Raw genomic sequence first — 16,107 nt, forward strand, 5'->3', positions numbered from 1 at the left:
GTCAGACCTTTTTTATTTATGTCGAGGGGGTCGGTTTGGTTTTCCCCCTTTCCCTTCTAAAACCATTTATGAACCATGCTTACTATTTGTCAAGCTATTGCTATGCATTTTTGCAAACAAATATCTTTCATAGTAGATCTGTGGAATGACCATGATTATAATTAGCCCCTGTGATAGATTTGGAAACTAAGACTGATTAATTGCCTTGTCTCTAAGAATTAAACAAAGCTAGAGTTAAGTTTCAGAATCTCATGATATTAAAAACATAACTTTTTCCCACAATATGGCTGCCATTCTTGTTATATCATAATGCTGCAGATTACCTAGCTAATTTTATCTTGTCCTCAGTTATCGCAACTTTTCTTTGGGGATCCTTAAATGCCAGTGCATTTCTAGGGCAGACTAAATTGTATAGTAGAGTTGATTTTAGTCAAGCCAATCAATTGAGATTTCCTATTAAATAATAATATCTAGACTATCTACCTCTTGTGAAATTATGAATTCTGGTCTTTTTTTTTTTTTTTTTTTTTCTAATTTGGCAGTATTTGGGCACACAATATATTAAGAGTCTCAGTGTTTCTGTGCTCCTGGAATTAAGACTTAGCTCAGTTTATAAGAAGCAAAGTAGACTTGCTTAGCAAATTGATGGTCTGTTTATTAAAGAGTCTATGGTTTTCTATGGGAAGGGATCTAAGCGAGACATTTTAGCTAATGAATCAGAATCAGATATGTGGTCATTATTCCTGATTATTACTCCATCTGCTCTGCACTAACGTGAAAATCAATTACTGTGTCTCTTTCCCACTGACAGCGTATGTTGATCGGGCTGGCAAGAGATCTTCGAGGGATTGCCTTTGCACTGAACACAAAGACCAGCTACACCATGCTGTTCGACTGGATGTATCCTTATTACACTGTGACAATACCAGCTCTGTGCACAGAGGGATGCCAGGCCCCTCTCTTTCGTTTAATAGTGTGGCACAGTAGGGAAGAGGAAACAAAGCTAAATGAACTAATGTGTAATCAGCTAAAAATTACAGCACAGTGGCAGCAGTACAGATAACGGAGCACAGCATTTGGAGACCCAGCGCAAAGAGGTCACTGTCTTGATAAGATAGCATTAAATATTGACAACTTGAAAATCACTTCCTAAATGACTGTTTATGTTAGGGTTGCAGGCTTCATGTAGCTAATATCTGTGCTTGTGATCAGTGATTTGTACCATGTGGTATTTCTGAGATTTGAAGTCTCAGTTCCATCTCAATTAGTAGGGTTAAGTTATCCTTTTGAGATTTTATTCATGAGGCTACAGTTGGTCATCATGATGAGGATATTAATGCTCATGAAGGTGACAGCGTGGGGTGGGGGCGGGAGATAAATGATCAGTATTTGTCATTTGCTATAAGATTTGAGTGTTCCATTACTAAACTGTGGTATAGATAGGGGGGAAATCCCTATACAGAAATGTCTCATCACATAAGAATAAAAAGAGGCAGATTAGGTTTGAAATTGCAGCTCTTCAATTACTGTGTAAACCTCAGCAAGTCACTGTATTTCTTGGAGAGTTGATGTCAGCATCCAGCAAAGGAGATAAGCCAGTATGCTAGCTTACTGTGACACTAAGATAAGGAACACATTCTGTCTGAATCTGACACTTACTTAGTGGCCATAAGCAGTTATTAACATGTTAATAGTGCTCTGTGAGTCATCTTTGATCCTAACAGGAGATGACTGTTTATACAAGTCATCCAAGTGTGATAGCGTCATGCTCTTTATATTTGAAACCAGCAGCCCACAAGAAAATTCTACTTTAAAGCAAATTGACTTGTTTTGTTTTGTGGTTTTCCTTCTTGAAACAGTATCTGGTTTGCCCAGTTTGGCCTGAGACTTGACATAGAGCCAAGGATGGACTTAATCTCCTGGACGTGCCCCAGTCACCCAAGGATTGGGATTACCATGCCCAATTTAGTGTACATTTAAGTGGTATTATTTCTTGCTTGTTTTGTTTAAACCTTTCTTATCCAAACTTTCTTTATATATTGTAAAGGAAACTTCTTAGAAGCAGTGTTCAGTGACTGTCATAGTTGTGGCCCAGAACATAACAGAGCTAAACATATTTTAGAGAGAATGCTACACATGATGAAAAAATTTAAATGCTAATATTTAGAGTACTGACCTACGGTGTTTAGTTACTATGGAAACCTTTATTTTCTTAAATATCAAACAGATAAGATTTTTTTTTTCATGGTCCTGATGAATCAACTACATATCTTACATATAATGTGTGTATAAAGGTTATAAATTTAATCATAGAAAGTCTTAAATTAATCTACAAAGGATAAACCAGATACATAAGACCATTTTATTTCTCTAAGCACCCTCTTCCAAAGTTCAAACTTTTCATTTGGAAAATCTTAAGAGCCTACTTGTGAACAAAAATTGATTATTCACTTGAAACTAGACTCTAAAGCTAGCCTGCCCAGCAATTAAGAGAGTTTTTTTTTTGTTTTTTTTTTTTTTTTTTTTTTTTTTTTTTTCTTGTTCACCAGTTGTAATAAAGAGTCACGGGCAAAAACTCCCTTCTGTGTCAACAAATATAATCTGGCTTCCATTTCAGCATTTGTCCAGTAGATGGCAGAAATGGAAAATCTTGGGACTTGGTGTTTTGTTTTCAGCTAGAAGCCAGTATCTCTTCCATTTGACCATAGATGTTGAAGTTATTGGGGTCAGGGACGAAGGGCGAGGTGTCAGTTATGCAGCAAGCTGTGCTACATCGCCAAATGCAGTGGCTTGCTACTGGCCTTGCTTATAATAATTGAGTTTCAGTAGCAAATCAGCTTCCTTGGGAAAAGGCCAAAGGCTTTTCATAATTGTATTGACAACAAAATGAATATGATAAATGGTGTTCATTCAGTTGAGACAAGATTTATAGTTTTCCTTTGGGCAAAGGATGAAGAGCAAATATTTATAATAATAGTAAAATTTGTTTAAAAGTTACATTATTTGATCATTCAAAAAGCTTTATTAAAATATTTCGAAATACTTTTAACAGTTTCAGGTGATAAAGTACAGAATCTTTCCAAAGTATTCAAGTAATGCAAAAATGAATAAGTATATGATTTAAAAAAATACGGATATGAAAGTCATTTATTCTTCCTGAAATATTGATATGTCAAACCGTCAGTGATGATTCCCACATTACTGCCAAGAAAGTTTATTTGCCTTTTATCCACATAGATGTGTGTTCTTTAATTTGTTATGCAATTCTTAGCTTACAGAAGAAACATTCCTGTAAGAGCACATGTCATCATAAAGCCAAAATGCATTTTATTTATGGTGATTGTTTGATAAAATGCTATTTTAGTGTTTAGCTATTTAATTCAGAAGCATCTCTGTGAGTGCTGACTGCATTAACTGCTGCACAAACTGCATTGCTTATCATCACTCTGTCCTTCTAAAACCAAATGGCCTGAAACTACGCAGCAACCATCTTGATAATTTTTCCATGACTTGAGAATTCAGCAAGAAATCATTCATTTATACCTTTGCCCCTAAAGTAAGAATGCAGTAATAAGAAACCTTTATCTTTCAGTGCATTGCAACACATTATTTAAGCCTTTCTCAGGCTATACTCAGATTAAGGTGTCAAAAATCCAGAGGGAAACTAGAAAATAAACAAATGTGAATATTATTTCCACACACTCTAATTTTCATGATGTGGTCATTGAGTCACACAGGCAGTTGGTGCTGTTTATTCATGTACGTAAGCACATTTCATAAAACCAAAGCAAGACATAAATGAGAAATGCAGAAGAGTATGAGCCTTGGTTTTACCACTTCACAACCCGTGGGTCTTGGGCAAGTTATTTTGAGTTATCTCAGAGTCACAGTTTTGCTTCCATGGTATAGGTTACTAATCCCCATGTCATAGCTCCCCTGCAAGAGCTATTGTGATAGTGTGGTTATAGAAAGGTCCTGCTGTAATGTCTGGTAGGAAATAATGACTTCACCACTGTCACTTCTCCTAAAACAATTAACAAAGAATTCGTACTTGCTTATTTATTCAGCAAGGCAGGCTTCCTTGACACAGTGTGCTTGGTTTTATGAACAGTATAGTTTACTGAGACACAATTCTTACCCCCAAATGAACTTTTAGTTCAAAACAGTCATCTGCATAAATGACCTACAACAACATAGAAAGCTGTAGATGCTGTACTAATAACACAAACAAGAAAGGTCTGTCATTTCTGTGGGTGTCAGAAAAGGCTGTGTAGAGGTGACTGTGTCAACCTGAGTTTTTCGAGGTTAAGTAAGACTGGACCCTGGGGAATTAGGAAGAGACAGTTTCAGGTGATCATCAGTTTAGGGGAGATAAGAAAGATGCTTCATTAAGACACAGCTTACTTCATGTTTAGAAAGAGGTTGCATGGCACCCTTGACGATCATACTCTAGTATGTATATCCATACTCTATAGGCAGCATGACCCCTGGAACATAAATTCTGGTGACTTTAGTGACCAATGTAATCAGGAGGAAAATAAGTTAAACTGAAGAAGAAACTAAACCTAAACAGCCACTGTTGAGCCAACATTCTTTTAAATGTATTTTATGCACAAGAAATACAAGAATCAATTGCTGCTCTCAGAAGCTTATAAATGTAATCATGCAAAAGACTAATTGTGCATATTTTATAACAGATACATGTAAAGGACCACATGAACATTTTGTAAAGGATTGACTAGTATTTGGGTCAAAGTGAGAGAGGTTTCCCAGGAAACCAGAAATTGCGCTGTGCTTGAAAGATGGTTTGCCAAGTAGGAGAGATGAAAGGCGTCATGCAGGCCATGTCCCCTCATGAACAAAGCGTAGGTATTGGCATGTTTGTGCAGCTCTGTAAGATAGCCTTTGAACCGGCAGGTTCATTCTAGTCTAGAACCATGGCCTCAAACCCTGATTTTTAAAAGCTTTAATGAAAAAGAAACCATATTGCCATAGGTATTATAATGCTTTCTCACCTTATTATTCTTCTAATCATGTTCATTTTGTTTATTTTGTGTATATGTATGTTCTTGCCATGGCACACGTATGGAAATTAGAGGACACCCGGTGGGAGTCAGTTCTTTCCTACACCACAGAGGTCCCCAGTGTTGAACTCAAGTCGTCAGGCAGCAAAAGCATCTTTGCCCAGTGAGCCATCTTGCTAGCCCTTTTTATTTTCTTTCATACTTTTCAAGTTTGTGCGTGTATGTGCGTATCACTTTTTCTACTATTAAATCCCAGAAGGAAATAATTGTGGGCTTTCTCCTTATTACTTTTTTTGCATTGCAGCATGTCAAAACTACTAATAAGCACAGGATGGATACTTAGGAGAATGCGCAGATGGATGTAAATCCAGTGCTTAACGCTGTCTCATATGTGGCATCCTGTGTGCTGATGTCGCAGTTACTGCCTTGGTTTTTTGGGGTTTTTTTTGTTTTTGGTTTTCTTTTTGTTTTGTTTTGTTTTGTTTTTCATTTCCCTAATGTGGACCTTTGTTATTCATTGAGAAGATCCAAGTGAAAGACGTTCCATCCACCCCTCTTCTACCTAAGGGCTCCTCTTCTCTTCCCCTTGCCCATATGTATGTAGTCCTCACAAGGCCACTGGAAAATTAAACTTGGGTTTTGATTCTCACTCTATAATCTGAGTCTGGCACTCTCACTCTGAAGCCCTTTTAACCTCCCTGCTTAGTAGACCTCTGCTCCGCTTCCCAATAATCCCTCATTTTCTCAGTGGCAGTCACCCCTGTCAGAAGCATATTGGAATTGTCACTGCTCTCATTCCACACAGAGAAAGGAGCATCCCCTCCTACCCCCTGGTCTTATCCAGTGTGAATATCGCGCAAGTGCTCCAAAACCGTCGCGGTGCTCTGTCTTGAGAGTATTTGCATGGTGGGTGAGCAGGTGGGCTTCTATGTTTCCAGGTTTTGAGGTTTGTGTCTGTTTCCTGACGATCCTGAAGTTTTCGCTTAGGCTATCTCTTTCTGGAACTGGGAGCATCCTTTACACACCTGCCACACTAATGAAGTATGACCTCTGACATAAAAACCATGTCTTCTATTTCTAGATTGGTCTTTGAAACAATTCATAGTATGTAGTATCTACTGTCTACAATAATAGCTTTCCTAGTACTTAGAGAAAAACAATAAATTATCTGACAATTCAAGTAAAAGTTAACAATCAAGTTTTTTTAATGTTTCTGTGTGTATGTAGGGGTATGTGTATACATATATGTGCATGTGTATTTACACACACATATACATGCATCACAGTTCATACATAGACATCAGAAGAGAACTCACTCTTTCCATCATGTGGGTTCTGAGGATCAGCCACTAAATCTATTTTTATCATTCTATTCAGCTTTACTCTTCACCTAAACATATCCACTCACTTCCTGTCCTCACTCCCTGTTCTTTCCTTTGTGGTATTTTCCAGCATGTGTCTTTACTTCCTGTCTTGCTAAAATGTAAGTCTCATAAGGGCAGAAATTTTCCTAGTGGTTTTGTTCTCTTCGAACAGTGCTTTTGAGGAGGACTTCAGCACATCCTTGCTGTGGAAGCTGTTTTTCTGAATGCAGCCTGAGCATACTGTCTCGCTGGGTCACTACTGCTTTCCTGCTTGAAGGGGCACAGCACTTTTCAGGCTTTGGAAGGCTTGTCTTCACAATTACAGAAGTGATTTCTTAAAGCTCAGCATCAAGTGCAGTTCAAAATAGTCATGAGACACTTCTAAGCACATAGCTTTTGTCTCCTTTGTAGGTTCACAGGTTTACTGGGCCTGTACATAGAAGACCCTGGTTTCTGCACTCAGAGGGCTTAGAATGGAGAGAGAAATTCTGTGGTAGGGCTAGCACAGTCATACATAGGTCTTCTCCCAACCCAGGTGGGCCAGCAGTGTAAGCGATGGAAAAGGCTTTCAGGAATTGTTGACACCTGTTTTGGAATATGAGGGACATGTGGTCATTAGGAAGGAGATTACAGGGAAGAATGGATCCCAGCCCGTTCAAAGCTAGTGGAGCAGGCAGCTAGTGCTAACAGGCAGCCCTGTTTCTCAGAGGGATGGAGTCCCCTGAAAATTGTTAGGAGTGCTCACTGAGCATAGTAAGAAAGAGGTTAGTGCCACTTGTTTTGACAAAAATAGAGAAAACATCCCAGAGACATGAAACATGAGCTAGGTATTAAGAGATGAGGCAGAAGGAAGCAGCATATAGAAAAATGGACACTATGCTGGGCGATGGTGGTCCATGCCTTTAATTCCAGCACTCAGGAGGCAGAGGCAAGTGGATCTTGGTGAGTTCGAGGCCAGCTTGGTTTTCCTGTGATGAATTCCAAGAGAACCAGAGCTATATAATAGACCCTGTCTCAAAAGAGAGAGAGAGAGTGTGCTTACATGGATTTTGTACTACCCTTAGCAACAGTGGCCTTGAGCAGGTTATAGAGCTAGCACCATCATATAGGACTAATAACTAATGTGGTACCAGGAAGGTGGTACATTAAGGAGGCCAAGGCTCTTATGCAGAGTAACAGCCCAGATGTTTCTTGGAGCTCAATGGTACCAACACAGAGATGCCAGCAGCTTAAAAAAAAAATGTAAGTGATCCTGAATCTGAGGTAGATCTTTAATATTTACTGTTTCTATGCTTTTGTGTTTTTTTACTTTTTCATAATAAAAGTCTTCTCAGTATAATACTCAGAAGCTCCAATAGTAATGACTTAAATACGTTTTTATTTCTCTTTAGCTAAATTTACTTTTTCTCTATAACAGTAAGCATAATTCTTTAAGTGTATTACTTAAATGATATTTAAAGTATATCTTTGTTTTATTTCTAATACCAGGAATAAAAGAATTTAATTTTGTAGCTACCCCAAAAATATAGCTGTTTAGTTAAAAAGAGATGCCATCATGCACCAACAGAAAGAATAAGGATTTCTGTTTGTTTGCTTGCTTTAAAAGGCCATTAATTTTCAGCAGTTTTCATCAAAGGACTTGTGCATGCTAGGCAGGGGGTCTGCCACAGTCCAAGTTCTTGACCCTTAAGTTCTTTAACACATTTTAAAAGGTACCCGACATATCTCCCAGTTCTTCAGAGAGCTATTGAGCGATGGTATAGAGAACCAGAATGTACCACTCCCATCTTAAAACTCTTGGCAGAACTGACGCAAAACAGGTAAGCAGCTGTGCACAGACTGCAGAGCTTGCATCTATCTGCCTGCTGTGTATTGTCAAGTTTAGTGTTAGCACAGGGGGACGGTCAGTGAAAGCAATTCAAGGAGCTTTGAAAGGAAGAAGAGAAAGTTACAGTATGTTGTAGGTGTATGAGGCTGAGGAGGAGGAACAATGGGTACACAAAAACATGGGGAAATGGAAAAAGTTGAACAACTACAGCCACTTATTTAAAATATTCAAAATGACAAAATAGAAAAAAAGAGCATAGTTATCTTTTAACTTTTTCTGCTTAGCTACAATTGTGTAAAATTTTAAATGAGGAAGAAGTGAGTTAAGAAATTTTACTTTATGAATAAGGAAACTGAGTCTCGGGGCAGCTCACTTAGTCCAGGAGCTGTGAGGACGTCCCTGCTTTCACGCTGAGCATCATCCTGTGCTGGGAGCGTGCGCTTGCAGCCACACTTCTCAGATCTTAGGATTTGAGCAGGGCAGCAGGGATTCAGGTGCTTCACATGTTACTATTAACCAAGATTCCGCAGAGAGGTGGGGGAACTGCAGCAGTCTGCTTGGATTAGCCTCTTTAAAATGTGTCATAGTGGATGTGCCCTAGCACCAATTACTTGCCACTTAGCCATCCTGTTTCATCAGTGCCTCTGTGCAGACAGCGAGTTGAAGGAGAGATAGCCAGACAGGGCAGGAAAAACATGGGCTGCAGCTCAGCTTGGCCCTGTTGCTGAGTTGTTCACAGCAATAATTCAATTTTTTACTCTTAAGTGAAAGATGAAAAAAGATTTGTGACAGAAATGTATTTTCTTCTTTTGAAAGCTCTTAGGGTTTTGTTTTGGTTTGTTTTGTTTTAAGTTTTCTCACGGGCACTTTAAATATTCAGAGAATATGGGCTTTTTATTTAATATTAGAATGTGGATTATTAATAGTATTTATCATTAAATACTATTAATTAGATATATATTACCAAAAAAGCATTTAATACTGAAGGAAAAAAGTAGTGCTCTATGCTATAAAACATTTTGTGTCTGCCCTAGCAGGTAATTATGCATAGCACAAATGACTCAATAATTGCCATATAAAAATGTGTATTTCAAAAAAGTATTTCATGAAAAGCTATGTATAAATTTCTTTAGAAGCTAGTATGGATTATATATTTGCATTTTTCTAATTAGAGTTATTATTGTACTTAATAGTAAACTAATTTTGAAAAGTAGCAATTTGTTTAGCAAACAAGGTATTAGCAATGCTTTGCCTGTGGTTTAGGAGGTAGTTTGCTTATTTGTTGAAACTCTGTTTAAAGACATTCCACTGTATCTTAAAAGCACAGCTGCCTGGCATACAATAGCCAGATGAAGCCAGGGGGAGGGCTGAAAAAGCAGGTATTTTGTCAGAATGGCTTGCCAATCCCTTACTCTGTTCAAATTATTCCCCACCTGTGGGGAGCCAGGAAAACAAAAGTTTTTTCTCGGAACTTGTTTCTCGGAATTTGTCTCTCATTTGCTCAACTGTGTACAGTCTACAGTAGTCTGTAATTCAGTAGTGTATTTGAAATGTGTTCCATTTGTGAAGTGACCCAGTTCGCATCTGTGCCTTACTAAAAGGCATGGCATCTTCTGTCACTCTAGAATTATTTCATAGATATGACTCATACTAGGACATGACAAGTGTGTAACTGTTACTGTTTTTAAATAATTATCCATCAGTCACTTTACATGAGAGAAGAAGCGGTAGAAAATCTGTGATGTAAAATGTCAGGATATTATTTCAATAAACTAAAAATGAACCCTTGAATCAACAAACAGTGAAGAAATTATTGTACATATTTTATCGGAAGCTGTACATTGGAGTGTCTCTTTAAAGAATAATTGGTGCTGAATGAAATTCTTATAAGTGAAATTGCTAGACATGCTGATATTTGGCTTCTTTATTTGCAGAAATAGTGTAATTTTTGCTATATTTCTTAGGTCTCAGCGTTTGAATTTTGATGTGTCCTCTCCCAATGGAATTCTTCTCTTCAGAGAAGCAAGTAAAATGATTTGCACCTACGGTAAATACCCTTTTCCACACTGGTCTCTGCAGTATAAGGCACCTGCTCCTGTAAGGAAAGATATGTATTGTGTCATTCTTTTGAGCCTTCATATTTGTCGGTAACAGTGTGGGAAGCAGGACCCGAACCTGAACAGCATCAGGCAGGAGAGGAAGGAACATCCTGGCCAACTTGATACATTTTAGGGGGGATAAAATTGCAGGGTCAGTAATAAAGAGTTCAGTAGATAGACTTTTTAAAGTTCTAGTATATTCGGAATTTCTCAAATTTACAGCAAGGAATTCGCTATCTTCGTCTCTGAATGCTTAGACAATTTTGGCAGGAAATATCCTCACAAAAGGCAGTAAATGTTTTATTGCAAGAAACATTTGGGTTCTGTAGCCCTAGAACCAGAGTTCCCGAGTCAAGATAATCGATTATAGTTAAGTTCTTCGTAATCTCTTTAGCAGTTTGGGCCTCAAAATTATTATTATCCCTAGCACTTGCCAATTAGGGCAACTTCAATAATAACATTGTCTTTTCAAGACTTTTTCTGAGTTATAAGAAATCATTTCTTTGGTTATTTAACAATTTCATACATACATGTGCTGTATTCTGGTTATTCTTTTTCCCAGACCCTCTTAATTTTCCTGATAGCCCCTTACTTAGAGCTCTCTTACCCATATTTGTTAGTTGTTTGGTTTTTGTTTTGTTTTGTTTTGTTTTGTTTTGTGTGTGTGTGTGTGTGTGTGTGTGTGTGTGTGTGTGTGTGTGTCCTGTAGAATCTGCAAGATGCTGGGTTTGGAACTACGCTTCAAAGCTTGGCAGGCCTACCAGGGGAGATAATCTGGACCCTGCCTCCCTGTCTCTAGAACTAGTTAGTTTCCAGTAGATATGCAGTTAGTGTCAGGGCTCCATCCCATCCACAGCTGATTGTCACAGGGTCTTTCTTTTGTGGGCCCAGTGCCAGTACACACAGCTATAGGAGTTCATGATTTTCCCTTGGTCATGTTGTGCTTCCAAGATGGCAATTCCTAGCCCTTCTCCCTGTCTTTCAGCTATTTGTCTGCCTCCTCTTCCATAGCGTTCCCTGAGCCTTAAAGGGGTAGTATAAATGTCTTGTTTAGGGTGGAGCTGACTTGATGCTCTGTCAGTTGAGCAAACAGTTTCACTGTAGGGCCTGAGACCTGTGCAGTCATGGATTTGGGGCTGAGTTTATAGTACATATATCCCCCTCCTATAGAGTGGACCATGAATTCTTTTTAAGTATTCAACATCCTTAGCAATGAAGGAAATGCACATAAAACTACTTTAAGATTCCGTCTCAGCCAGTCATAATGCCATCATCAAGGATGCAAATGACAACAAATGCTGGCATATGGGTGTGCCATAAGGGGAATCATTATGCTGCTGATGGGAGTGTAAACTAGTGCCGCCGCTTTGGGAACCAGTCTGGAAGTTCCTTGAAAAGCTAGAAACTTCTGAGACAGTTATGTAGGCAGGTAATGAGGACAGAGCAGAGGTAAATCCTCCAGTCTAACTTAGCATGATCTGACTGAGGCCAGCTTCCAGCTGGGTTCCTGTGTGACACATTTCTCCTCGGTGTTGTCCTGATCCCATGTTCTTTTCCTTTGTAGTTTTGTGTTTCTTTGGTTTGCAGGTTTGGATTTTGTCACTTTGTTGTAGTTCCCCATGTCAGTAACTGCCTCTGAAGTGCACTTCATCTCAGAAAGCTGGTGATGCTCATCCCTCCTGAGTAACTAAGACAGATTTTACAGAGTGCTGTCAGGCTTCCTTATTGTAGTTCTGTGTGTGAGTGTATGTGTGGGGGGGGGGTGTCTCAAAAAGTGAAAGCATACTTAGAAGAGCAAAAAATATGTGTTTTAACTATTCTTATTTCATTTCAGAACACATGCTGGTATTCTGAGTTATTGTTATTGTAAGCTTCCATTAAAAATGCTTATTTTTTTAATTGTGCATTTGAATTTGAGCTTGCAATCCTAAGTGTGCAGAAACAAGCGAAACTGCTTATTTAAGGTAGTACACTGACACTCTTATTTTGCCTTATACCAATGGCTACATTACCACAACTTTTGTATGTATTTTAAAATAGAGAGATAAAATCATAGAAAGTAAAAGCACTTTGCCTCCAGAGGAAACAGAGCCTACTTTGAAGTGGAGTTTCTAAATCTAGTTTGCCTTGCCTTGGGGCTACAGCTAATCCAGGGATGGGGTTAGGGAGAAGGTTGATCTGTAATTTGCCTTCATGTATGTAAGTGCACCATGTATATACCTAGTATCTGAGGAGCCCAGAGGAGGGCGTAAGACCTCCTGGAGCTACAGTTACAGACAGCTAGGAGCTGTGTGTGGACGCTGAAACACGAACCCAGGTCCACTGCAGAAGTACTAACACCTTTAGTCACAGTACGATCACTCTAGCCTTTTTCCCCCAAAAGGAAACAGTCATTATCATTGTGAAACTATACATTCAGGAGCTACTTGATAACTGGTGGGCCTTGCACTATGCAAATGTTGGGCTCCTGTCCCCAGGAACAGTTGAACCTCTCCTGGTGCTTTGTGGTGCTTTGTGGCTTATTGACTGCTGCAGTGGGATTGGTAAGAGCAGTGCAACTGGCTTTCCAGAACAGATAGGAACGCTGGCAGGTGACACTAAAAGAAGTCCTACAGAGCAGTGTCAACCCTGCGGACTTTAAAAGCTCTCCATTCTCCTATGCAATGATCAGACACAGAACAAGGCATTGCAGGAAAAGACGAGAAAGATAGCTATGAAGGTTGCATTGGAGAAGGAAAAGAAGACAAGTCAGAGCCTTGAAAGCATGCATTTGTTTGTTCAAGCAGTTCTCACATGGCCCAGGCTGTCTTCAAACTCACTTTGTGTAGTCTTAAATTTCTTTTCCTCCCAGCTACTGAGATCACAGGTATGCATAAGAATGGCTGGCATGTGAGTATTCTTGAGAAGACATGCAGTAAGGAATTTTCTTGCTCAGGAAAAAGGCCAGGAGTTGAGAGTCAGGCTCTGCTTCTCAATTTAAAATAATAGTTTTGGTAGTTCCTGGTTTTAACCCACTGTTATGTGCTTGCTTCTGTATTAAGTCATTTATCATATATTCCTCACGTCCTCATACAGGTATTGCTAGTTCCATGACCTTGGTTAAGTAGCTTCAGTTTCTTCTTTAATGGGGAGAATAACATATAGCTTCTAAGGTGGTTAGAACAGATACTCCAGTACTTTCTGAAAGGCCTTAGACCAGCTGGTATGAGTGCTGTAACCAGCCTTTGTGACTACTGTGACAAGAAACTGAAATTGAAGCTGTTGGCATCAGAAACTTACCAGGTATTATGTAGCTGGCAATTGTTTGGATTGGAAGTCAGAGTATTTGTAGGTAATAATTTATCCATATCCCTTACTGCTTCTTAAGACTTTTCGGAAGTTTATGACAGGCACTATGAGTTTTTGTGATTTTCATCCTAAAACTTGAGGGAAACCGAAGTACACATGGGAAAATATCCTCCAGCTTTGTTACTGGTGACTTTAACGCATGCATGTCACATGCATGTCACACAGGCTAATAGAGTCCATGGAATCCCATGCTGTCTTCATCTGCCTTCTGGGCTCTGGCATGTTTTCTTACCATGTCTTTCCTCTGGACAGTCTCGTATGCTCATTGGAGGGAGATTGTGTGGCTGGGCTGCCATCTGGGAGTCTGAAAGATGAAAGAGTAACAGCAAAGGCTGGGCAGAGCCTGAAGTACTTACTTCTTTGGGTTATTCCAGGTGAAGGGCAGGGAATCCTAAAGAGCCAGATCATTCTGCAGTCCCTTCTGTCCCCATCCTCACTGAGCTTCCCGGAGGCTCCCTTCTCCTAGGTAGTGTTGGGTGGTCAGGGATGTAGTGGTACTAGAGAGGACTTAGTGCTGAATGCACCTGATTTATCACGTATTTTGAGGACCATCTCTTCTTCACTGCAATGTGAGACTGGCAGAAAAATAATCCTTTTGATATGCTGTTTTATTTATCTACATTCTGTCATGATATACTGTGATGTAAGTTTTTAATTTTCTTCAGCTCTCGGCTGCTCTTGCCGTTCCAGCACAGGGTCAGCACAAGGTTAGCCACAGTAGCACAAAACAATTTCCTGTTTGTACAGCCCAGGTAACATTTGGATGAGGATTAAATTTTACCACATCTTCTACTAGCCCTAGCCTATTATTTCTAATGAGTTTTAAATTGCTTCAAGAACATGTATTTCAAAACTTAGTGCAATGATCCTTCAGCCTGAGCAACTTAATAAAAGAAATTTCTTTCTCTAAATTTTGGTTAAAATGTTGCATGCACTGTAATAAATGTTATTACTCTGGAAACCTACTTCTCAGTTTAAGAAGTGGATGTTTTTATGCTCAATTTCCATTTGTTTAATCTGTTCTTCCTATTGCCTCTGGGTACTGGTATCTTTAGTGACATCTGTTGGTTGAAGAGTGCACAAAGGGGAGAAATACTGCTCATTTTCATGAGGCTAGCCAACATGGAATTGCTTCTGTTCCTTCCTTTGGTAACTGATTTTTAAAAAGCTCAGCTTGTAAAAATTAAAACTTTAAAAATAGCTGGAACAAACTATGATCATTCTCTTCACTGAAGAATTTACATCTTAGGCTGAGAGATGGCCCTGCAGCAGATCCAGGTTCAATTCCCAGCACCATCGTGGCAGTTCTAATCAGCCTGTAACTTCAGTCCCAGGAGATCCAGTGCCCTCTTCTGGCCTCCATGGGCACCAGACACACAAGTAGTACACAAACATACATGTAGACAAAACACCCATACACATGCACAGATCGGTGGGTGGGTGGGTGGGTGGGGGGATAGTTGGATGGAGGGATAGAATCTCAAAAATTTAAAGAAATAAAAGAATTTACATTTTGAAGCAACATATGCTTCTTTAACACTTATAAACTGAGTTTGTAAAGTTTTATATAAACCATTGCTAACTTTTTGTGACCCAGCTAACAAACCAATGGCTTAGTCACAGGGTTTTAAGACCCTAGGAGTCTGTGAAAGTACCCACAGAAGCCCTCCAGGTAAAAGCATGGGGGAACGGGGGTCTGGCCAGAAATACTCAGCTACATAGTTGCCCAAACTTGATTTGTTTGTTAAGGGTATCTCTCATTAAGAATACAGCATTAGGAGTGTAAGATTTGGTCAGATAGTCACATTAAGATGATAACAAGACAACAGGTGAAGACTGCATTTGCCTTGAAACGCTTAGAGATTTTATAAAATGCCAGCAGCCATCTCTCTAGTCCAATGGGGCCCATGTCTGTGGTCGTGGATTGGCTGTTTCCAACGACCACAGACATGGCCTTTGCTTCATGTACAGCATGCCGATAATAAAGCTCCCGGAAGTCTTGTGGCAGCAATAGAATGATTATGCCTTGAGGACCCCAAAATCCATCTCAGCTAACTTAACAAAAGAAAGACCTTAAAGATTACTCCATGGGGAGTCTTAGAAGCTACAGGTGTTAGACTAAGCCTCCTTTTTGCACACAAGGAAAAAAAATGCTAATGACTTCTTTCATCATGCAGCTAACATTTATTGAGCATGTCCTTTGTGATACTGTAAGTTACAAGGGATGAAAAGATAAACATAGAAAAAAAAAAAAACAAACAGATTCTTCCCTAAGAAAAAATTAAGATTTTCAAGACGTTCAGACAGATTAGTGAAGGATTGATGTAGGTAGATAAATGAAGAGTATGATCTGCTAATGTTATGACTGAAGAGTATTCAGGGTGCTGTAGAAACCTAGAAGAGATTTCTCATTCAAATTCCAGAGTCAGAACAGGCAGAATATT

The 16,107-nt window shown here is 39.2% G+C and overlaps 1 protein-coding gene across 2 annotated transcripts in view; it reads left to right on the forward strand.

The window, feature by feature from the left end:
- Nucleotides 1-16,107, forward strand: part of Ranbp17 (RAN binding protein 17) — a 316,632-nt gene that overhangs the window by 239,612 nt on the left and 60,913 nt on the right. For both annotated transcript variants that reach the window (XM_060363875.1, XM_060363876.1), the window contains 3 exons: nt 812-900; nt 8,101-8,208; nt 10,181-10,263. In XM_060363875.1, the coding sequence (XP_060219858.1) occupies nt 812-900; nt 8,101-8,208; nt 10,181-10,263 (280 nt within the window). The remainder of the gene's footprint in view (nt 1-811; nt 901-8,100; nt 8,209-10,180; nt 10,264-16,107) is intronic.

Source organism: Meriones unguiculatus, chromosome 11 (genome assembly GCF_030254825.1).
Source record: "Meriones unguiculatus strain TT.TT164.6M chromosome 11, Bangor_MerUng_6.1, whole genome shotgun sequence".
Classification (NCBI taxonomy): domain Eukaryota; kingdom Metazoa; phylum Chordata; class Mammalia; order Rodentia; family Muridae; genus Meriones; species Meriones unguiculatus.